This window comes from Lygodium microphyllum, chromosome 11, assembly GCF_053477565.2.
Source record: "Lygodium microphyllum isolate KBCC chromosome 11, Lygodium_microphyllum_v1.1.10, whole genome shotgun sequence".
NCBI classification, from domain to species: domain Eukaryota; kingdom Viridiplantae; phylum Streptophyta; class Polypodiopsida; order Schizaeales; family Lygodiaceae; genus Lygodium; species Lygodium microphyllum.
In genome coordinates this window covers 73,403,157-73,429,242 of record NC_141145.1, presented here as the reverse complement: position 1 = coordinate 73,429,242, position 26,086 = coordinate 73,403,157, and the positions used below count along the sequence as shown (strand labels likewise).

Sequence of the window (26,086 nt, the reverse complement as noted above, 5' to 3'; positions counted from 1 at the left end):
CTAAGTCAAGAGCATTGGACTTTTTCACAACACTAGAGTAATAAGGAGACTTCACATTTCATATATGCGATCATTACAAAAGTTGAGACCAGAGCCTTTTACATCCAATCTCCCTAAAGAGGAGAGAACCTAAAGGCCTTTCTAGTTCATATAGCCAAGTCTTTTGTCCAAAAGTTCCATCTGTGAATGAACTTCAACCACAGCCAAAAACTTGCCAGGTAATGCTTTACAATAGAAATAATACAAAGTCCCCTCTTGCATCAAGCTACCCAACTGAAAGTAGACTTTTCTATATGCCATGTACATATCTGACATCTTGCAAAATCGACTCTTAACCATTTTCAAGAACCAAGGAAACCTTGCCCAAACAATCTGCATTGTATTCAGAAAATGACTCCAAAGAGGGAGTCGCATGAAAAGAGGCATCGTTGTTCACTATCCATGATTGAGACAGCTTATCAAGAGCTAAAAGTAAGATATCAATTACCTCATTTTTAGTGATGTACATATCACCTATTGCTACCATAACATCTACATCATTACATGAGGCTGCAACAAGTATCTCTCCAGTGTTAGAGAGCTCTTCAATGACCACACTAGATGCAACATTTGCCTTTGCAACTTCTTTTGAGGGAAAGCTAACATCATCTTTCTTGTCATCCTTTTTTTTCTTTCCTTGTTGTTTCTTTCTTTCTTGCTCTTTCTTGTAATAGCGCCAATCGGGCTTTTTATGCCCTTTACATCCACATTGATAGCAAGTAACATCATGTTGTTTGCCCTTGCTTTTACTCTTGCTTTTGCCTCTATTTCTTGCATTACCTCTCTTTTCCGACCTACCTCTCAGATGATAGGCTGAACCACTACTTTCTCCATTAGACTTTCTTCTAATTTCCTCATTGAGAATAGGATCCCTAATACCATCGAAGGTTAAAGTAGGATTGTTGCTCAATGAAACAACCACAGATTCCTAGCCATCAAGCAAAGTCACCAACAAGAAAATAGCCTTCAATTTATCATTGAAGGGATGCAAACCAGAGTCCTGCAACTGGCTCACAATCCCTGTGAAAGTACTCAAATGTTCTAATGCTAGCTTAAACTCATCCAACTCCATGTTTACAAGCTTGTACATGAGATGCACTTGATCTACTAGAGTTGTATTTTCATAAGTATCCATCAACTTTTTCCATATGGCATAAGCTGTCTCAAGACGCTTAATGTCTGTAAGTACATCATCAAGTACAACCATTTTAATGTATGCAATGACCTTCTTGTTGAGTCTAGCCCAATCCTCATCTGTAATAGCTACAAGCGTGACTTCCAAAAGACCATCATCACAATCCTTGAGAAACAAAATGCCTTGCATCTTGTCTTTCCACAAGTCAAAACCGTTGCCATCAAACCTCTTGATTTCAAAAAGGGATTTAGTGTCACTGCTGCTTGAAGCATTTCAGTCATTTTTCAGCATTGCACCCAAAGATCAATGCTGCAATTCATGACAGAAAACACTAAGCTGAATATTCAAGTAATATCAGCCCAAATTTTCAGACAATAAGAGCAAGATTCAGTCCAAGTACATGTACAGCAATAGAATAGATGACTTTCAACAGTATAACTGAAATTTCAGCATATAATCCAAGCATACATCACTACCAAGTGACTCCCACTTCAGCAATATCACCAAAAATACATCTGCAAAAATCCCAGATCTGCAAGTGATCACTAAGACTGGTGCAACATTACTATTCAGCAATACATCAACTCAATGGGAGCTGCCCAACATGTGTGCTGCATACATATGTGACCAAGTCAACTTCTAGTACACAAAAAACACCAAGATTCTCTACAATTTCTTCAAACTTACAGCGCCAAGATTGCTTCAGCAATGTTCCCAATGTATATTTCAGACATCAATTTCGCCAAAATTCTCAAATTTCAGCAAAAGCCCCAAAGTTTTACCGACCAATCTGCCCCAATTGCATTAATATATGATCCCAAGAGGATAAAACAGGCAAAAGTAGCAAAATTTGCCAAAATCTTGCAAAAGCCCCAAATTTCTCAAGTCCAAATGTGCACCAATGTCAACAAATTTGGCTTAGCTAAGCAAAATTTCACTAATATAAGAAAAACCCTGAAATTTTCAGAGCCAATGTGCACAATTTCTGCAATTTCCTGGTCAAATTGTCATGTTCTGGATCAGGGTTCCCGAATCCGGAAAAAGCCCCAAAATTTTTGGCCATGAAGGCACACTATGCTTGTGCATGCAAACACCGGATAGAGAAAGAAGATAAAATTTGCAGATTAAAAATTTTTTCGCTTGTCAAATCGTTGATCTGCCCCGTCTGCCCAGTCAGTCCCCCTGGCCCGGTCGCCCGCAATCTACCTGGCCCGCCGTTGCCCGTCAGCTGCCTGGCCTGGTCGCCCATCAGCTGTCTGGCCTGGTCGCTCGTCAACCCCGTCACCCTGTCTCACACGACCTGCGTCAGTCGTCAGGCCTGGTCGTCCGGTTTTGGTCGCCCGCTGGTCAGCTGACTTTGACCTGGTCTGTCTGCTGCACACAACCTGTACTGGTCGTCTTCTCAACTGCTACAAATCGACTACTGACAGTCCCACAACCTGGCACACTCTTGGGAAGCGCGAACGCTATAACCTAACCAATGCTTTGATACTAGTTTGTTCACGAGAGTGCTATGGAATGTGAGACAGGAATGAGCAGGGATAGAGCTGAGAGCTGAGAGTGACGGAATCGAATGGAGTGTACCAGTGTGTTCACAGGTACACAAAGAATAAAAATGCATTTATATGTTAGGGTACAAGTAAAGGGTGTGTTCACATTTGTAAGTTTATACACACAGGATTAATTGGAGTTTATACCCAAAGGGGCTTTACACCCAACATAGCTGTGCTCTTGTAAAATCCTCGCAATGCATCCTGCAGACTAAGGATCTAATTCCTATGCATTTCTCAAACTAAAAAAACAAAAAATGCATTCTAAAAGGCTGATGTGGCAACTCTAGCACATATCCTAGAGCCCTTGCCCTACTTTAAATGCAATCTGCAGTGTTTTCCAAGACCTTCCTGTTTATCCCCTTGGTGAACCATACAACTTGTAGGGCAAACCTAGATACATTTAGGCAAAGCTTACGAGCTGTAGAGTTTGCTAGTATGTTTATCACACACCTTGGAAATACATATGTCTTGTAGGCCAAGCACACAAAAGGCTTAATCTGGTGCATAATTCCAGCAAGTATAAGAATATCTGACAAAGGAAATTTGGGCAAACTAAGGGCATTGGAACAGAACTGATGCTAATGCTGGAAGTTTCAGTGCCAATAAGCACCTGTAATACTGGTGAGCCAAAGGTGTGTGACCAGTGGAGGGAAACTCAGAAATACCACAGTAGTATATCTTTCTCCCCTTAGTGTGATCACCGCTTAAGGGATTCCTAGAGAAGTTTCTTATCCTGAAACAAGATTTTCTGTCGCAAAAGTGGCAGTTAGAAAAAACAAACTCTTCTATCTGAAAAGGGCAAAGGAAAAAAATATATCATTGTTTATGACCTGTTAGTGGTAGGGTTATCTGCAAATGCCAGAGATCATTCTTGCATATACTTCCTGGGATATTCAGTGTGGGTGTAGGTAGGTAAGGCAGACAAGATTGCATAAAGTAATGCATGCAAATAAACAAAACACAACATGTAACCCACATAAATGCATGTATGGATGAAAGCATGTAGGCAAAATTTAACATCAGATGTGCACAAACATGTACACATACATAAAGTATGAGCACATGCAAATGTAAGATATGGAAACCACCTAGAACCAACACAACATGCCAATCTCCCATTGAGGGTCAGAAAATCCAATCCAAGCAAACAAATAGATTTCTCCACACTCCTCGTAACAACACCAACCCCTTTGGAAAATTAAAACAAAACTACCTTGAGATGCAACAGCAGCCCAAGGCAATTGTGTTGATATGTTACCTTGCAGGAAGAAAATAAGGATGCAAAAGGCAAACTTGGATAATACATTTCATCAGTGCATGGTATCTCTTCATATCGCAGATCCTCATTCCTGTCCCCTGAACACTCAGATTCCAGTAACTTCCATCCATCTTCAAAAGGAGAAAATTGCTCAAACTTTTTCCAGCCCAGGCGTTCACATCTCTCATCAGTCCCATCAATGGTAGCTGAGGATATGTAGTTGATCTGTGCACTGAGACCACATTAATCATTTAGTAAATATCCTACATACAATTCAGAACAGAGACTAAACTTGAAATCCACATTGCCTTCAAAGTTTTTATTTCACAGTGCCACTCAATTCATGCTTGCAAAAAAGCCCATACAAAGAACAAAGAGCGACATGTAAATCAAGCATCTACTACATCCATAAGGAAGTAAAGGTCTAATTAGGTTTAAGAAATTGTGCGGATCTGAAGATGAGTCGAAGAATTGTTTGCAAAAAAGGAGAAATGCAATAAGCCAGCAATTTGCCCAATTTTCTACAGCAACTTACCTCCCTATGTCGCGCATAGGCTGTTTGCCAGCATCAATGCCTGACAGAATTACAACTTCTTTTACATTGTTAGCACTGGCCCAATGAGCAAAATTCTTGGAAAACTTGAGCATAGTTCCCTATAGAGAACAACCATTAACAACCAACTCTCTCTCTCTCTCTCTCTCTCTCTCTCTCTCTCTAAGTGTATATTAATGTGTAGAGGACAAACATCTCATTGATGGAGAGTTTCCTTTTTTTACTTTTACTTTTAGATCATCATTTTCACTTTTCATATTTTCTCATTCCAAAGGAGAAACACGCCATCATTGTATGTAATGCTTTGGTGTCATAGGCCACATTGGCTTTCTAGAGACATTAATACACGTGTGTATGTGTGTGTGTGTGTGTGTGACGGGTAATTATATTAATTACGAAAAAAGTACAAGATAACAAGATTACAGAGTACAAAGGGGCTCTAGGCCATCATATATGAACCAAATACAAGGGATTCAAAAGGTGCAGAAGGACAAGAGTGCAAGAGGCACCCTAGCACTAGACAAACATGAGGAATCAAGGATGTTGATGGGATTTGGACACGTGGGCCTAGGCCTTTGCTGCCAATGTCTCCAATACTTCATCTTCAAAGAAGTCTCCCAGTACCGCAAAAGGATTGGGCCGTTGATACTCAACCCGTGAGGAAGAAGTCCATCTGAGGGTGGGAAGTAGAGCTTGGATACTTGCAATCCTAAGGTGTGATGACTCAACCCGTAGCATCAAAAGCAAGTTGAGTTGGAGGATCGCGAGCATGCTACTATGACTATTACTATTTGGGGGGTTGTGGATCCTTGGGGGTAGTAGAAACTCGAATAGCAAGAGCATCGAAAGACTTAGCTCAGCCACGCAAATACATGCGAATGGGGTCCTGTGATGGGGAAGGATCAAGAGGTACCGTGTGTTGAGCTAAAACATGCTTTTCAGCTGATTAGCATTCTTAAACAGCCCCAAAACACACCTAATTAATGAAAAACCCTAAAAGGGAAGCGGTTCGAGAGAGTTTCAGTGGTCTCCCAAAAACCCTAATTTTTGGGGCACCCTTCCACATCTATAAATAGACAGGCTGCCCCCATTCAACCCTTATTCCATCTGTGCAAGTTTCTCACTCCACGTGCAAATTTCAGCCATCAAACTCCTCCCACGTGACTGCTGCCACTCCATCCGTGTTTGCTCTTGCTGCTGGCGCCTTCATCCATGCTGACGTCAGCTGTTGGTGGCATCATCATCTGCTGCGATCTGATCATCCAATCATCACCAACCACATCAGACATTGTTTCAGCCTGTGTTTGCACCTATGCAGCCTAGGCGTCAGCTGTTCATCATCCTGCGGCAATTTCAAATCTATGTTTGCTGACTGAGACAGCTGCCAGCCATCACACACACTCCTACTGTTTGCATTTGCTGATCAACATCTGCTGTCACTTGCATTTACAGCATCTACCTCCTCAAACACTCTGACTGGTGGTCTCACAGACTGGAGATCCGTCTCCGGTGGACGTCACTCTCCGACATTGCTCTGCCCTTGAGCACATTGTACACTTTTACATTCATTTACAACATTCATTCACTTCAGAGTTGTGTTCTCTCTCTCCCTTCTTCTGTTTGTGTTTGAGTTTTGCATTTAGGGTTTGAGTTTTTCCCTCTATGTCTGTCTCTTTGTGTTTTTGTCGTGGTTGTACACTCTCTGTGTCCTCAGTGCAAACCCTAGCAGTTTTCTTCACACCATGGGCACTAGGGCCTCCTACACTTTGCCTTTAGTCTATTGAGCTTCTGTCCACATCCTTGTGTATCCACAGTATATGGAGGGGCCGGTTACTTGACTTGAGACTGATCGGGTTGAACAATCTATGAACAAGAGGGTGCACTTTGAACTTTATCCAGGGATTGATCCACTGGGGTAATTTTGTGGTTGGGGCATTCGACTGCAAAGTGACCCAATTGACCAAAAGAGAATACAAAGAACCTACTACATTTGGTAAAGCTGTCAGGCAAAAAGACTATTGGCTGTAAATGGGTGTATAAAGTTAAACAATGGCCAACAGAAGAACCCCACTTCAGTCGAAACCAAAGAGGCCTCGTACCACTGCTATTGAGGTGCAACCAGTTAGGCCTCTTTCTGGCTCTATCCCATAGCATACACAAACCAATTTCTGTTGGCTGCACCACCACCACACCCACTGCATCCATAGCATCCTTTACAAGGGCCCATTGAACCGCCAGGCAGCGTTCAACTCCATCCACACTGGCTTGCTTGAGCATACACGGGACGTTATGAAACAATGTGCACCAACTGTTTCTCAAAGAAAGGTGGTTGTTGGGCAAGGAGGAAATCTCATGCCAAAGGAGAACGGAGGACATGGAGGACAACCTCATAGAAACCACATGGACCAGCAAAAACCTTCTCCACATAATCAACCTAAAGAAGAGATGCCAGCCACCAATGGATCTATGTAAAGGCCAGTATCCGACTAGTGAAGAAAAGAATGACACCTTGCTCATGGAAGGCAAAAAAAGAGCAAAGAACCTCTTGCATGGTCACTTGTGTATGCAAAACCTCTTCCTCCGCACAAGTAGGAATAGCTCGATGATTGTGCTTGAGATACTCCTCCAGCAAAGAATTGGCAAACTCCAATAGTTGCTCCCAATTTGGCTCTTAGGAGTCCTGCAAAGGCAAGGCCACCTGAGCGCAAGAATGCTATAGAGAATTGCCCGAGTCAAGGGCCTGAGGGACAATAAGAGCTTGTTCATGGAGATGATTGTTGCGTTTCACAGATGGTAGAACCTCAAGAGAGATCAAGGCCATTTCATCGATGCAAAGCACCATCTCTTCTTCCATTTGCAGATTCTTGTAGGTCCATATCCGAACCCATAACATCAAAGGCCTAATCCATCTAGCCCGTCTTTGAACCTTCCATCCAAGCACAAGAGCTATCAACAGCCCATGGTGTTCGTGAGAAGATCACACAAGCTAACCCTGCACATAGCAAGCACAAGTATAGCAAGAGTCAGGCAACACAGCAGAAGATGGTCGCAAGTGAAAACAGGGACAAGTCGTCAATTGACAGCCACGTGGACGGCTGGCTTTGATGCAACCGTTACACAAGTCGACAAACGACAAGTGAGCAGCTAGTTCAGATGGCATCACAAGCAAGTTTCGCTAGAGCACGAGACGAACTATAGACAAGGGCAAACAATACGCAACCCCCTCAACAAGCAAGCCTTGCGAAGAAGTGATGCAAACCTAGCGCACAATACTACTAATATTGGAGACGCAAAGTAGATAGAAATCCCAGACAAGATCCCTACTCATCATTGCTTCATCATCATCATCTCTCTCTCTCTCTCTCTCTCTCTCTCTCTCTCTCTCTCTCTCTCTCTCTCTCGTGAAGATAATTGAATTAAATGGAAATATTTACATCAGACCATCATGTCCGCTAAGAAAAACAGAACAAACACAAATCAAGCCGAAACGCTTCTAAGACCATAACACACAAATATCACACAGAAAGGACAGACAGAGTGGAGCGAACAATATCCAGCCAAGGAGCAACAATGTCAAGAAGAACCAAGTCAGTTGAAACCATAGAGAAGATCTGCCATAACAATAAACCACAAACATGGGCCACATGACCATGGATACCCGAGGCAAAATCAAAAATGAAGGCATTCTGAGCACGCCAAATATACCACAAGGCTGTCCAACTACGGAAATGGAAAAGGCAAGAATGATTTGATTGCAAGGCGGCCATAGAAGGCATCCTTCCCATAATCCACGAACGAGCTGATATCTGCTATTGAGTCACCGAGAACCACACACAAGAAACAAAACTCCAAATCAATCAAGCAACAGGGCAAGAGACGAAGAGATGAAGCAATGTCTCATCACAAGTAGTGCAAAATACACAATGACCACGGAGATTTTGCGAGCACACAACACAATCAGTTGGAAGACCCTCAATAAGCAACCTCCATATGAAAACCTTACCGTGATAAGGAATCTTAGACTTCCAGAGTTGGAGAAATCTTTCCTACCACTTCTTTTTGTTGTCCTAAATATGCCATTATTTATTGGTCTTTCTAGTGACCCATCTCTTGACCTCCACCATCTAATGATAGATCTCATTAGCTGACCTATTCTCGAAATCATCAAGTAACACAAACATCCAATCCCGCCAAGGAGACGAGGGCTATAAAGTAGCCAATGGAGAGTACCTCAAAAGCTGCTCCTGTAAGGACGACCAAATGTCATGATAGCCACAAGGCACTCAAAAGTATAGACGGATGCGCCGGAAAGAATAAAGACAGGGCTGCCTAGAAATGACACCATCATGGATTGTCTACAACCCCAAGCGAGCCATCCGATTAAACTTATCTCATTGCAAGTCTTTATCAAGCCAGTCTAACAACCTGGAGAAAGCCAGCACTTCTCCCTGCAGCAAAATCTCCTTCTAACAAAGATCAGGAGGCCTCGTGAAATTCAGCACATGCCACCAAGAAACTTGAATAACCGTGCGACCATGTGAGATATCAGTCTTTTCAATGAAAAAATTTTGCAATATCTGTCCAGGGATGACTTTGCACACATAAAGCCTACAAAAGTACCAATCTCAAAGCAACCATATGGAAATTAACATCCAATAAAGCTACTCCCCCATCCTTTTAGGAGTAGTCACATGCTGCCAAGAAATCCACACCTAGCTCAAATGATTTCCTTTCTTTTTCCACAACATGAAGTAGATAGGCTGAACCAATTCCAAAAGAGACTTCTTAGTCCAATGAAGTAAGGGCAGAAAAAACGAGACCATACCGATCATGATGCATTGAGCAACTTTAAGTCCCACATGAAGAGGCCAACCTTGAGACTTCCAATACATGAACCAATCATGTATACGGGATGACATCCAATCAAGCAAGGTGCGAGGAGCTACATCCACACCAATAGGATAACCCAAGTGTTAGGTAATATCTCCTTTAGAAATCATAGCTCCTTGCCAACCCAAAGCTTGCAAATCACTCTCCGTACAAGAGATCGGTGTAGATTTCTGAGCATTAATATGAAGCCCTGAAGCTAAAGCAAAAAGATTCCACATAACCATTGCCCGATTCACATTAGTCCAATTAGCCTTGAGAAACATAAAGGAATCATTAGCCAAAGATTGACTCAAAAATTGGGCACCACTCAAAAGAGACAAACCAACAATCTCGCCTTGATCAAACCAACTTATCCAACAAAGAGAGCATTGGGTGAGTGACTAAGGCAAATAGCAAAGGACTGAGAGGGCAGCCTTGCCGTACAGAACAAGACAAGGCAATTTCATCAGTGATCCCCCTATCGAGTACAATACATGCCACAGCACCCTGACTAATGGTACCAACAAGAGAAGTCATGCAAGGATCAAAGCCCAACATCAACTGCCGCAAGAAAGACTAGCTGACATGATCAAATGTCTTTTCAAGATCAAGATGAAGCATAACAACATGCTAGCCAGAGGCTTCAGCATAATCAATCCCCAGTTGAACATTCAAAATGTTATGCATGATATTCCGTCTCTTAATGAAACCATATTGACGTGCATGTACCAAGTGCAGGAATTTCTGTAATCTATTGGCAATGGTTTTAGAAAAGATTTTATACAAAGAACTCATAATAGAAATGGCTCTCCATTGTTTCACGAAAGTCATAGAAGAAACCTTGGACAACAACCAAATCATTGCAATCTTCCAATCTGAAGGCATCAAACCAAAATTCTAGACTTGCCAACACAGGCGAGTTAATGGGTCCTTAAGCTGAACACATGGGCTGAAAACATCTCGTTAGGAAGCCCGTCCCAAGCAAGGCTTTTCCTACGTGGTAAATGGGACAGCACATCCTTCACTTCAGCCTCTAAGATATCAGCCTCTATCAAATCAACCCATTCAGGCTTAGCCTAATTACTAACCAAGTCACAAATGTATCGACGAGCAAAGAGAACAGCATCAGAAAGAATCTCTTGTAGACCCAACAAAGATTTATAACAATTGATGCACATTTGAATGATGGAGACAGGTTCAATAACCATATCATCTTGCTCATCCAACAAACGCACAATATTTTCCCAAGCATATTTCTAGCATAAACAAGCAAAGAACTTATGAGATTGACAATTATTACCATGCAAAGCTTCCGCTCAAGCCAGCAATTTGTACTTAGCATATTCCTCCTCTTGAAGAGATTGAACTCTACATTTCAACCATTCAATGCATGTAACCAAGTCATCAGCAATATCCCTTGACTGATACAAAGACAACAAGTGAGCCAACAAAGTTTGTGAATGCTACAATTCTGCTCGAAAAGAAAAAGCATGCTGAATATCATACTATCGGAACAACGCACATGCATTATCCCTAAAAACAGCCCATGCTTCCATACCCCCAAATAAAACCCTCAAGTCAAAAGAAGAAATTGATTATTGGATACACTCCAAAAACTAATTTTGAAGCAAAAACTTTGATTGAAATGCAAAGGCAAACAAGCAAGTAGAGGCTTAAAGGCATGAACCAGTCTATGAGTCAATTCCAAAACCAAGGGATAGTGATCTGATAAGACATGCTATCACTCCGCCCACATACCAATCACTACACGAAGGAAAGAACTGCTCTAACAAATGTATATTCTATCAAGTCTAGCCCAAGTATCTGGATGCTGAAGAGAGCGATAAGTATATCCAAACTGCGAAGGATGCATCCAAGACCACATGTCTTGTTTCAAAGACACAACTCCCAGTGCATCCCAAGCCTGACGCTCAAGACCATCCATGACCAAGTGAGATGAAGTCACCTAATCTGCAAATACGCATGCATTAAAATCACCCTTAACAGAACCTTGAGGAGCCATGGAAAGGTAGAGCAAGTCATCCCAAAGCTCACAACATTCTCGAGCAATAGAAGGAGCATACACGCCCACCAACCACAAACCTCACCCTCGTATATTATTTTTAGCATCAAAAATCTGCCGTGAGCATCTGAAGAAACCAAGGACAATTGCAAGGAAGATCGAACAACCAATATAACTTCAAATTTACGTGGACCCTGTCCACTAAAAACCACTATATAATCCTTATATACATAAGAAGAACTTGCCAAAGCATGTTGTTTGTGCTCCATGGCACAATAAATATCCCAATTACCAGCAAAAATAATTCTCCACAACCGATACTGCTTACTGCTAGAAGAAATGCCTTTACATTCCATTAAAAAAATCTCATGATAAACAAAAAGAGAGAACTACTGAATCACCGCTTTTCCTTTAGCATCCGTAGCTTTAGCAGCTTGAAATCTCTCCATCTCACTACGAATCACATCCATAAGATCCACTCTCTACAAACTAGCAATCGAAGCACCAGAAGAGAATTGGTGTTACGAAGAACGGAAAACATCCCAAGGGGGTAAAAGCCTCCTACGAGCATCAAAGTGCAAAGTAGAATCAGAAGTACTTTTATCTACCACACCAATTGCACGTACACACAAAGATTAAGGTTTCATGTAAAAACCCCTACCTCTATGTTGAAAAGTCGAACAAGATGGGTGAGAACAAGATTCCTATCGAGCATTGCGTCTAACCACAGTGACCCAAAAATCATCCTGAGAAGGCAGATCCCAACCAACTAAACGCAACTCACGCTCAATACTAGCCTGGGAAACATCCTTATTTCCATTATCCTATCCATGCAGGCCAAGAGGCACAGGATGACCAACATCTTACTGCTGAGTCAAAGGCTAGGGATCGCGCTCTTGCATATCGGGTCTAAAGAATGCTATATGGAACCTCAAGGCTACTATCACATTCAAAAGTAAAATGGCCCAATTGGCCACATCGAAAGCAGTGTCCAGCAAATGTCCCCCATTTGAGCTCAAAAACCAACATCTGCAACCCAAGGACCTCAAACAAATTTTAGTAGGCTGAGGTTTCTAGTGTCCCAAAGCATACAAGTCATGTTCCTATTACGAGAGGCAAAATGGGACTCCACCAACATCTTGCCAAGGGATCTCAAAACCAAAGGAAGAAGTCTCCAAAGATGTGTAGGAAAATTAACTACCTCCACCCAAATTGGGCATGCCTACCTAAGAACCTCCTGAAACTCTACCGTAGGCCTCCACGGGACCATATGGACTAGCTAACCATCCAAAAACAAAGGAATATATTGCATAATGCGAGCAGCACATCCGAAGTACGAAAAAGGATCTTTAAAAACCCCTTCGGTCCATCATAAATCTCTTCCACGAGTGGAGCATGCACTTGCCCAAGAACATCGTCATGATACGCATCATCACTCACAAGCATGGAGTGCAGCCAAGTGCAAATCCGAGCAAGGTCAGTTCCCATGACAACAACCACATGATCCCCTTTTGGTAAAGAGCTCATTTTACCCTCATTAGCATGAACATAATCAAACATAAGATTATCGGCAGTGGCAAGCATGAACTGGAAAGACTCATCAGCCTATGAGCAAGAAACACGAACATCCTGTTGAGGCAAATCCGGAACACACAAAACCGGTTCATCAACCATCATCTTACGGCATTTCTCTGTTTTGGGAATAAAGGCTTTTGTGCCTTTTTAATGTGCTCGGGTGTGAACACACCCTTAGCACTTGCACTTACACATATATATCTATCTAAAAGCCTAAAGGTACTCACTCGTCATTGTACCTAAAAACATGCTCACTCTCTACTCTACTCAATCTCACTCTCTCTATCTCTCACTGCGCGTATCTACTGACTGTCTCGATCTTCATGCCACAAACTGGTATCAGAGCGCAAAGTGCATACTTCCCGAGATCAAAGGCAGCTCGCAAACAGCTCGAGGCAACAGAAGGTCAATCGAGCACCAATCTAAGATTTACTTCACTTCTTCCAGGTGTTCACGTGAGCAAGCATAGAGCCCGAATCTATGCAAATTTTTCTCTTAAAATTTGGGGGTTTTCCCAAATTTGTGCCCGACACATACTGCAGTGTTCTCTCGACCTGAATGTCTGCAAGCCTCGGAAATTTTTTGGGATTCTCAAATGCAAGTGACATTTTTTCTTGGATGAGTCAATTTCACTGAAATCTGTGCAATCTTGGCCTGAAAATTTGGGGCTTTTCTCAGATTTGGGGATTGTGATGCAGAGCAATGTCATTTGTCTCAAAATTGCAGGAATTTTGTGACATTTTGTCCCCGACATTTGGGACTTTTCGTGTACATGCCCAAATTGGGCTGAAATTTACCCAATTTCTCGACATTGATGTAGATTGGACCCCGTGCAATTTGGGGCTTTTGCAGTTTGGGCAAAATCTATGCAGCATTTGGTCATTTTATGTACATGCACGTTGAATTCCACACAATTTGGACATCAACACTTGGTAAAATTTGGGGGTTTTGCTGAAATTGCTCTATTTTGGCAAATTGACCTGTTCTATGCATGACAGAGAAAATGCGGATGTGTGTTTGATGCATTGAGCACAAACTTTTTGGGGCTTTTGGCCGTTCGTGTCAAATTTCATGCCCGTGGAATAGCTGTACAACAGAAATTGCAGCTAAAATCTGGGATTTCTCATGTAATGTGATGCATATGCCCTTGGAATAGCTGTAATCAGTTGTGGAATGTTGTAGCACATGGTTTGGTGCTTCTGAAAATTTAATTATAAATCTGAAACCTGTGCTTCTGCATGGTCATTTATTGCTGATTGGTACTTGTTTGTACCTTGGTCACTTGAGTGACAGTTTTGGATCACATTTGGGCTAAAAATCATGGCTAGTAGCAATGACAACAGTAATCTGATGCACATAAAGAAGCTTGAAGGCGCACATAACTCTGCAATTTGGCAAAAGCAGTGCTACAATATCCTGTTGCAAAAGAAGCAAGCAAAGCCGATTAAAACCAAAGGGGCAAAGCCTGCAAACATGGAATAGGACGATTGGGATGAGTTAAATGAGCTTGCGCACTGAACCATAGAGCTATCCATTTCTGATGCCTTGCTGTTCAACATTGAAGGTTTGGATTCTGCATATGCTATATGGACTAGACTGGAAGAACTATATGCACAAAACAGTGATGCAAGCAAAGTGTATTGGCTGAAAAAGCTTATGGATTTGCGTATGAAAGAGGATACAGCAATGTCTACTCACTTGAGTGAGTTTAACTCCATTTTCAGCAACTGGTTGCCTTGAAGTTCATGATTGATGAGGAATTTAAGGCTACTTTCTTGCTTTGCACTCTACCAAAGAGTTGGGATACATTCAGGATGACTATGAGCAATTCTAATGTGATCCTTTTGTATGCCAATGTAGAGAGTGCTCTACTTATGGAAGAGATGATTCGGCAGAACAATGCATCCAGTAAGTCTTCCAGTGCTTTGCATACTAGGGGCAGATCACAACAAAAGGGCAAATATGATAGCAAGGGACACAGTAAATCACGTGGCAAAGATGTTAAATGTCATCATTGTGGCAAGAATGATCACTTTAAACGTGATTGCTACAAATGGAAGAAAGAGAAAGAAAAAGACAAGAAGACATATGATAGCAAGGAAGAGAAGAACAGTCAGCCTAAGAAGAGCAGTGTAAAAATTGAAGAGGTGAATGTAGTCACTCATGACAGTGACAGTGGGAGTGATGTACTCTTTGTCTCTTCACACTTTGGTGCACATGCTTTACTTGCAGATATGGATGATGACATGGATACCAGGATTCTCGATTCAGGTGCTAACTTTCGTGTCACCCCTCATCATGAGTGGTTCTCCGCCTATACAAGGGGTCGACATGGTGTTGTCCATCTTGGGGACAACTATGCATGTGACATTTCAGGTATTGGCAATGTGCAACTACAATTTCAGCATGGTTGTCTTTACGCTTCAGCATGTACGGCATGTACCTCAGCTCAAGAAGAGCTTGATTAGCACAGGGTACCTAGATGATGATGGTTTTCATACCACCTTGGGTGATGGAAAATGAAAGATCTGTAAGGGATCTAGGGTTATTGCCAGAGGATGCAAGAGTGATACTTTGTATCCACTTCATGTATCTAGTGTGCGTGACCATGTTGTTGCCGTGACCAAGCAACCAAGCGTTTCTTTGTGGCATGGCCAATTGGGACACATGAGTCAAACACGAATGAAAGTGCTTTCTCGTTTGGGTTACTTGCCTTGTCTTCATTATGCTGATTTTGAGCACTGTGATCATTGTATTTATGGCAAACATGCACAGATATCTCATAAAAATTCTCTTTCTTTGAAATATTCTCCTCTAGAGTTAGTACATTTTGATATATGTCAAATGCCAGGAATTTAGGGTAAAGCAATATTTTGTCACATTTGTCGATGATGCTACATGCAAGGTATGGCTTTACCCTATTCGTAGCAAGGATAAAGCGCTTGACAAGTTTAAAAATTTCTTGGCATTGGTTGAAAATCAAACACACAAGACACTTAAGTGTCTTTGCTCTAACAATGGTGGGGAATATGTGTCCAAGGCCTTTCAGGCATTTTGTGACAACAAAGGGATAAAGAGGGAGCTCACTGCCCCTCACAATCCACCCCAAAATGAAGTTGCAGAGCATATGAATCGGACCATACAAGATAAGATCTATACGATGCTGTCTCATGCTGCATTACCCCATGGTTATGATAGCCGTTCACTTAATTAATCGGTCACCAAACAAGTCTTTGTGGAGGGGAGAGGGGGGGTGTTCCCCATGAAGCGTAGTCGGGCAAGCCACCTTCCTATGCTCACCTGAAAGTGTTTGGCTGCGAGGCTTTTGTGCACATTCGTAAAGAAAAACGTAGCAAATTTGAGCTAAATTCTTGTAAATGCATTTTCCTAGGACATGGTGACGAGGGTGAAATGGGGTATAAATTGTGGATCTCGAGAAAAGGAAACTAGTACGCAGCAATGACGTTATCTTTTGGGAAGATCGCATTCACAAACAACCCGAAAAGACTGAGGAGGTCCGTGGGTTATATTTCGAGAAGAAATACCTTTTGGACAGCAAAATGTGCCCACTGTACAACAGCAAATACCTGCTATAAATAAACCTGCAAATGCAGAAAATGATGCTGGAAATAATCAGCTAGCTATTGCCAATGATAATGAGCCACTACATGTGCAAGAACAGCCAGGACAGCAAGCTGTCAATACTGATTTGCAGGCTGAAATGCCAGGACAGCAAGCTGAAAATGGAAATTTGCACGAACAGCCAGCAAGCAATGACCATTGGGTTAGGAGATCGCCTAGGGCTACGAGACAACATGATAGATTTGTTCTTGGTGCAAACAATGTGGCTAATTATGTCATGTTGATAGACTCTGGTGAACAATCTTGCTTCAAGGAAGCAATGGACATACAGGAGAGCAAGAAATTGGATAAAGACATGTTGTCTCTCTTGAGAAAAATGGCACTTGGGACTTGGTGCAGTTGCCTAAGGGGTAGAAAACACACATCTCAGAGTTACCTGTTCTCATTATGATAGTCAGAGTGCTATCATGCTAGCATGGAATTCTATCTTTCATGCAAAGACAAAGCACATACAGGTGAAGTACCACTTCATTAGAGATGTACTTGACAGCAAGAGCATTGAGCTTGTCAAAGTGCATACAGATGATAATCCTACAGACCTTCTCACAAAGGGTCTTCCAACAGAATGGTTTGCTCATTGCCACGACAGATGATGGGAGTTGGATAGATATATGTATTTTAGCTTTGTACATACCTAGACTTAGCTGATTCTTTTCTCCTCTTCAAGCACATTGCCTCTAGGTGGGAGGTTATTGGGAATAAAGACCCTCGTATCTTTTTAATGTGCTCAGGTGTGAATACACCCTTAGCATTTGTACTTACACATATATATCTATCTAAAAACCTAAAGGTACACACTCATCATTGTACCTAATGCTCACTCTCTGCTCTGCACAATCTCACTCTCTCTGTCTCTCGCTGCGCGTATCTACTTTTCTCTCGATCTTCGTACCTAACCCATCACTACATTTTCCATCTCATCCCCTTCCATCAACTAACAGAATCCTCAGCCAAAGAGTCACCATCCGACTCAACCGTTTCTTTCTCATCCCCATGCCCAATATGATGTTCAAAAAAAGCCACATCAATACCACTTGATGCCTGCATATTAGCCATCTCTCTCTCTTCTTTTTTTTCGTAAAAGGTAATTGTATTAATTACAAAAAAAAGTACAAGTTCACTTGATTACAAGATACATGATGACACTAAGCCATCATGTGTAAAGGCTCCAGTACTAAACTACAAAAGAGTTACAAAAGTCATGACAAAGCCGCGGAGGAAATTGCCATATGCCAGGGAAGTAAGTCCTCCCGAGAGAGTAAGCCCGAGTGCCAAATGGGATCTATCTGCCAATGCAAGAGACCTTTAAGCCTCACAATATGTGCCGGGACATTAGAGGCTAAATAAAAAAGAAAGGCATTCCGAGTGGTCCAATTGTACTAGCATCCCCAGTATCTAAGAAAATGAAACAAGATCTTCATATGCGGTTGTGCCGGTGCGGGGTATTTTGGTCGTACAAAAACCCAATCCAAAGGGCTTAGCGAGAAGCCAACCACTGCGCGCCAAACCGCTGACAAGAGCGACCAGATATTCTTAGCGAGAGGGCACGAAATAAATCAATGACGGGCCAATTCAGCAATAGTGGTGCAAAAGAAGCAATGGCCGTTAGAGATTCGACGCTTGGAAAGGGCTGAAGCAAGCGGAAGGCCACCAATCATCACCCTCCAAAGAAAGACCTTGCATTTGAAAGGTGTCTTGTTCAACCAGCCCTCCATCACAGTTGTCTTCCACCATGACTGAGATTTCCGTAATCCCATACAGTATTAGCTTTAGTAACCAGCCATTGATGATCTTTAATCAGAAGATGATAGACCTGGTTAGCTTAGGCCTTTCCCAAATTCAACTGACCCGCAAGGTCCCAGTCCTGCCAAGGACAATCCAAAGCAAGGGCAGGAAAGGGTTGCCTACTCTGGAGCACTGATAAAAGCTATTCCCATAAATCACGATATCCACGAGGGATTTTGAAAAGCCTCCTAGCTGTTCGAAAGGATATGAAGACGTTGCGACTGGCAAGGGTGGCATCTGCAACAACTAAAGTCAAGCCCAAACGTGCCATCCGGTTAAATTTTGGTCTGATCTCATGTTTGCCTTCCCAAGAAAGTAGTCGCGAAACTGCCAACAATTCCAATTGAAAAGAGTTAGCATGTAAGCGGTCCTCCGCTGGATGCCAATGCGCCTTCTGGAGAACCAATTTCCAGGAGCAGACCAAATGAACAAGCAAGGATGAGGATGGAGTAGAAAACCGCGAGTCTGCATTAAGAACATGCCACCAAGAGCTCCGAATTTGTGTATTACCATGCCGAAGCCCGTGATCCTCAAGAAAATAACGAGCTATAAGGACCCAGGCCAACGAAGTGCCAGCATATGAGTTTCAGCATCCAAAATAGCCCCACCACCCATGCGTTTGGGGATACATGTATGCTACCAAGAAATCCATGAAATGCCTCGCTGCAAGGAATCCTTCTTCCATAACATGAAACGAATGTGCCGAGTGAGCGCATTCAAAGTAGTAGTAGTCCAAGGCAGCAATGGCAAGAAATATGTGAGCATCGGCAACATAATGGTCTGAGCCACCTTGAGACGAACATGGAAGGGCCAAGCCTGCGACCTCCAATACAGAAACTTAGCTGCCAGTTTCTGTGAAATCCAGTCGAGAAGTTGTTTTGGCCGAACATCAACACCCAAAGGGTACCCAAGATGCCTGACAATGGAACCACGAGGAACAACCTAACCCTGCCAGCCCAACGACTGTAAATCGGACTCCGTGCAACTGAGAATGGCCGATTTGAAAGCATTGATATGAAGACCAGAAGCATGACCAAAGAGCGTCCAAACATCTAATGCTTTGCGAAGATTGTCTTTGTCGGCACGCAGAATCATAAAGCTGTCATCAGCCAAAGATTGAGTAATGAAGTGCTGTCCAAAAGGAAGGGACAATCCAACCAACTGAGTAGAAGCTGCCATGGAAGATAACATGGAAAGAACCGGATGAGTCGCAAATGAGCATACCAAATGGGTCAAGAGAATAGAAGAAAGAATCAAAAGGTGGGAGACTGGAGTCAATGTTGAATATGTGCCACACAAACCTTTAATTATAGTATTGCCATGCACAACTCCCTGATCTTCAAGAAAACAGCAAATAATAGAGACCCAAGGCTGATGACCAACACAAATGGCTTGACATACTGACAAACAGAGAGCAATCATGTGAGTCTCAACATCCAAAACAGCCCCACCACCCATGCTTTTTGGAGTACAGACATGGCTCTAGGAAATCCAAGAAATACCTACAGGCACTGAATCCTTTTTCCATAGCATGGAACGGATACACCAGCTAAGATCATTAAAACTAGTAGTGGCCCAAGGCAAAAGAGGCAAATAATAGGTAAGCATGGGTAGATAATAGTCTACACCACTTTGAGGCACACATGAAACCGCCAAGCCTGAGATTACCAATAAAGAAACTTAGCTTCCAGCTTTTGAGAGATCCATTGCAGCAATTGTTCAGGCTAAACATCAACACCCAAATGGTAACCAAGATGCCATGTAATATTACTGTGTGGAGCCACTTCACCCTGCCATCCCACTGCCTGTAAATCTGATCAATGCAACTGATGAAAGATGATTTAGTAGCATTACTATGAAGGCCTGAAGCATGACCAGACATCCAATGCCATGCGGAGGTTACACCACTTGGGTTGGAGCTCCTCCTCTGGGTCTCATTGCAGAGCTTACGACACTTGGGTTGGAGCTTCTCCTCCGGATCTCATTGCAGAGCTGCCCAGAGTTCTACAGCATCTTTCTGGTGGTGATTTTCTTCTCCTCCTGCTGCTTCTAGACAACTGCTACAAATCAGACGTTGATGGCCTCTTTCTCCCTCTCCCTTCATCTTGACTTCCACTCAATAGACCAAAATTGATATGTTTTTCTCTCTTAGATACCATATAAGATTGCAAATGGACACAATTCAAAACATTGGTAAATTGGTAGGTGAAAACAACCAACTTAAATTCAGCAAGCAATAAGAAAGCACAGCTTGATTGAGAGTCAGTCAAGAGTCAGATCAAGAGCATTCAGCTGTAATACCAATTGTAGGCAATGATGGGGATTGGGCAAAGGGATTACAAAATGAAAATAACATTAAGCATAACACAACTTATCTAATGAAAGTGGGGTGTACAATAGACTACATCTTGATAAGATGACATTAAATCAAATATACATAGCTCCTTATACACAAGTGAGACTTCCTTTACAGGGTGTTTACACAGCGTGTGCATGTGTTGCCACCACGCATACCACATCACAAAGACTAATGTCAAGTGCCCTAAAAAGTGTCACAATTGAAGGCATCCACTTTTACAATGTCCCATAAGGGTGGTTCCCACTGACAAAGGAGATTACATTAGTGGTTGGTTCACACACAAGACCACTCTATTTAGTGCTAAGATAAAGCCATTTGGACCAAATTCCCATGCCTACAAAGACTCCTATACATTGATTTCCCAACAAAAATGTATTAAAAAGCAAAAATTGCTGACAAACTGAAGTGCAAAAAAACTAGCTTCTCATTTGCCAGCCCATTAGTGTTAACGGAGATCACATAAACTTGATGTGCTGTTTTTATCTTGGCAAGTGGGTATTGCGAAATTGCTGGAATCATTAGGACAGAAATAACTAAAATTTTTGAAAAGTTGATGTTCAAATGCCAAGAACCAAGAAGAAGAAACCTTTATGATTGGAGCTCGTTGTTGGACTATCTTCAAATTAAGCTTGTCTTCTTCATACACTACAAAGGAAAGTCATGTCAAGTTCCACTTGGGCATAGTTTCTTAACATACAAAAGTTCAAAATAGCTTGCACAATGACATAAAAAGCACCTCATCTAACCATTCTTTATAACCATACCCTTTCTCTATTCATTTCATTCAAGTCTAATCGAACTAAATGTGACCTCCAAGCAGGGTGAATCACCATCATGGAACACACCACAGCAAGCATAAAACATAAAATGCCTAAAGCACTTCCAAGTGCTGTTTACGTTGCCGTTTCCATGTGCATCAATCCAAGGATGCAACATTTTGGGGGAGAAATGCCACATTCCAGGGAGAAACGTTTCATGGTGAAAAATAATTCCTGCTATTGACATCCAGGCCTAAAATGTTTGATACTCAGAGAGTCCATATCTCCCTTCCTGCTCCCCCCTACCCCCTCCAAAAAAATCAAAAAACTCCTAGCCCATTGCCCACCTAGCAGGGGTTACAATCTTGCTGAGAACTTGGAGTGAGTGCATGGGTCTGACACATGCACCCAATAAGCAGACCAAAAGAGTCCAAGGATAGTTTACACCCAAAATCTGTCGCACTAAGGTCTGAAATACAAGACTTACAGTTTGGAGACTGAAAAGTGAGCTCAAGACTAAGTAACTGAGTGACCCAACTGGCCATAAATAAACTGGTAACTGAATCAGGTCAGCCAACAACTTGTAAGCATAAATCAGGTCAGCATGATACATACTAGTGCAACCAACCTTCCAAAGTTAATGCAATGGACTTCTAAAAGAAGTCGTGAAGAACAAATGTAATAAACGAGATCCAGGAGGTGTTGCCACATGACTGGTACACTAATCTCTCCCCCACTAAGGCTGCAAATTGTCCATGACTGCAATACTGCTAAAAATTGAGACTGGAACTGGAACTGCTAGAGGCTAATTTGCTGACTGATGTGTGGAAGCATCCAATGGAAATACTGAAATACTGCTGCATGGGCTGATTTGCTGACTGAACTGAAACTGGAACTGGAATGGCTGCAGTGCTGTAATATTGCCTTGCAAAGCTGTTGTCTGGAAAATGGAAGCCATTGTGTGATTGATAGGAAACAAAGCCATTCGGGGACTGATCTGAGTGAGGAACAATCTGAAGCACTTGGGTGGATGTTGGGCTGGGCAGAACTGAAACACATCAATCAGGAGCTTCAAATCTGCAAACATAGACAACAATTGGTTGGCAACCGCAGCTGTCCAGTCCATTGCAGTGACCTGCTCACGGATCCCTTCACAATGATGGAAGGGCTGGAATGCTAGTGGAATCCAGGCTGGTCTTTGTGAGCCACTTTTAACACCCATGGCTGTCTACTTGCTAGATAGGCTCTGAGCGCATGGCTGACATGCACATGCACAACAGGAAGATTGAAGGAGGGGAGGGAAGTAGGCTGACACCCAAAATCTGCTGAACTAAATCCAAATCCCAATGCTTGGGAGTCCAACAACGAAATTGAGCTCAAGACTGAGCAACTCACCGATGCAACTAACCATACATACCTTAGTAACTCAAGGTGGGAAGTCATCTTATCTTAGAAAGGTACAAGACATGAAAAGCTAGAGGAATTGAAGTGATACCTTTAGGTGCATACACTTGGTATGTTTGATGTTTTATATTGAGTGATCTTCTAGGACAAATCTCATCACTTCAATTGGGTGGAGCGTGAAGGATGCACAACGTCCAAGGGGGATGGAACTCCATGGAGAGAGAGAGAGAGAGAGAGAGAGAGAGAGAGAGAGAGAGTACACAAACTAAAAGAATAAACTGATAATGATAAGTATGATGTGAAATACAAGTTAGGGCCTTATTTTATAGGCCTAGGGAGTACCCCAAACCCTAACCCTAAAGTAAAGTGTGTTCACACACTAACACCTGTATTAAGGCATATTTACACACTGAGGTAGTACATAACTAACAAACCCCTTTCATCTTACCTCAAAAGGGAGCAATGTCTAACCCCACTCAATGATTCTAGAAAGGAGATACATAAATGAGAGTTGTAACATGACCATGGTCACAACAAGGTCTATCAACAAGCTTAGGGACCCAAAGTAAAACATGAATCACAGATGCATGCACATGGCTCAAAGACTGATCAAAGGTCAATGCTTGGGCTCCTATCTTGTTGGATACGACTTTTTAGACCAATTTGAGATTGCTTAAATGTAGGGACCCCTAGAGGGTTGTCTAAAAAAGAATAAGTATCATTTCTATCATTTTGCATATTTAATTGTTTATGAGATTTGTTTCCTTTGCGCTTACTAGATATAAAGAACAGTGCGTTATTAAAGATGGCCACTGAAACTAGCCTTCCTTCTTGGAGAGGGTGGTAAAACCTAATCGAGCACTTAATTATAGTAATTAAAAAATGAGCATAAACTGAAATGCGCACATTACCTTATTAATCTTAGACAATAGACACTCAATTGGCCCCAAAATTGTCAACCCTTTCGGTGTTTCTATAACATTAATCACTGATGGACTAAGTATACGTTGAGATTCCACAATCTCCTTTGTTGATCCAAAAGCCTCTTACTGTAAAAACAATCAGCAAGCAATTTGAAATTCCCCTTGATTTTCACCCAAGACTTACACAAATGGAACCACCAACTGGCCAAATGCCGCCCCAATTCACAATGGATGGCCTGGCATCTGAAATCCCTATCAATAGAACAAATCGCAGGTGTTGATTTCACTGTACAATGCCTTAGCCTATTGGCACAGGTCCCAAGGTGGCTGCTAAACCCTAATTTTTGCAAAATTCAAGACTTACAGCAAAAATCCTCCTACTATCCACCAAACCTGGCTGAGATCTGTTGAGAATGGCTAAGAAATGCTGAAATCTTTTGAGAATTGACTAGAGAAGATGAGAGAAATCCAAAATGAGAGAGAAACTTAATTTTCTTCACAAGAAAACCCTAAAATCTGCATACTGCTTGCTCCAGCTTTTATTTAATGCAATCACCTACTACCAAGCACCTCCAAAATGTAGTCACCTGATCAACAATGTGGTTGCCAGTCCCCAGAAGGTATCTCCCTGCTGTCCCCTGCCTACTAAGGCTCCCAAATGGCTGTCTTCTACAGCAAATTACTTTTCTTTGATCAGAAAATGGACCAGCAACTCCCTCTCTCTCTCTCTCTCTCCCATGGGTGTAAACTGATTGAATGGCTGAGACCCACCCCCCAAAAACGTTCTCTTAGTTTTCATGGGCATTTTTGCTAAGTGCCATCCTTCTAAACCCATTTTTCAACATTATCCAACCATTTAATTAATTTTTTGAATTAAACAATCCTGAAAAATAAATTTCAATCCTCCACATCCGGTTGAACCTTAAGGGTTTCATATAGAGCTGAAATTTTTTGAGTCACTCCATTAAATCCCCCTCACCACCACCTTCTGATGATGAGAACTAGCAATTAGCTACTACTCGAATCCTCTATCTCAGCAAGGTTTAATTTTTTTTAAAAAAGCAAACAACTAACAATTAAAGGAGCCTGCAACATGTCCAAATGCAAGTCGCACACATAGCTCACAGTCATTGCACCTAGGGGTCCTCAAGTTAGGCACATCCATGTTGACCCTTAGACTGGCCTTAATTAATTAATTAATGCTAGTCCCTGGTATCACCACCACTGACACTTATTGGCCAAATAACTATCCTAGGCTCAAAATTAACGCCAATTGACCACCAACATCCAATTGGCATAACTTATCACAGCTTTTGACTTTGACATCCACTACCTCCTCAAGATCCTTAGTATGTTACCATGAAATAACTCCCATATGCATCACATGTGCTAAACAACCTTGCACATTTGTTTAATAACTTAATCAAAAACTATCAACAAGATTAAAGCATCTCAAAATTTCGCATTCCCATGACAAGGTACTAATGAGTGTCACACGTTATGGTGGACCCACATAGTGGCTTGAAAAAAAGATGATACACACTTCCACCTATATGACCCAATTGGACACATCGATTACAACTCATGCATATCTAGGTCAAGCTCACACAGAGAAAGAATTAATACCTTGAAGTGTTAGCTAGATCTATGAAGACAAATAGTTACAATCAACAAGATGACATGATCGTGAAATATTTGTACAATGTGCATATCTAGCTGAAAGATTAAAATACATAGATCTCTGCATAGAAAACTCATACGAAAATTTCAACACTGTATTGGAGATTTCTCAATTTTAGAAGATCCCTAATTGGAAGCGCGGATTAGTTTAAAAATACTAGTTCTAAAAATTAAAAATGACATTTTAAAAATAGTAAGTTTTGTGTTCTTGTAGTACTTTATAAATTTGATTATTTCTATTCTTGACAATACTCAGCCCAAAAAAGAATGCCATAAAGAAAAAACAAGTATCAGAACACTTGTCACGTAAGGTTTCAAGAATCCTACCACTTGTCACATCTCATAACATGCAGCTAGACACTTTATTGAGCTTAAAATGCATTAGCTTCACTTAAACAACCCCAAAACATACTTAATTAAGAAAGAAACATTGTTTATTTAAAAAGAAATGTGTTCCTAGAGAGTGTCTATATCCCTTAAGCACAAACCCACTTGGGAAGGCCCAAACTTTCTATAAATAGATATAATGC

At 41.8% G+C, this 26,086-nt stretch overlaps 1 protein-coding gene across 3 annotated transcripts in view; it reads right to left on the bottom strand.

Moving 5' to 3' along the window:
- Window positions 1-26,086, bottom strand: part of LOC148028959 (clast3-like protein) — a 67,870-nt gene that overhangs the window by 27,869 nt on the left and 13,915 nt on the right. For 2 of the 3 annotated variants that reach the window (XM_087687730.1, XM_087687729.1), the window contains exons 3-5: window positions 21,378-21,436; window positions 4,521-4,639; window positions 3,986-4,217 (exon numbers count right to left, since the gene is read on the bottom strand). In XM_087687730.1, coding sequence (XP_087543856.1) covers window positions 3,986-4,217; window positions 4,521-4,639; window positions 21,378-21,436 — 410 coding nt within the window. The remainder of the gene's footprint in view (window positions 1-3,985; window positions 4,218-4,520; window positions 4,640-21,377; window positions 21,437-26,086) is intronic. The other variant, XM_087687731.1, reaches the window with a different exon arrangement.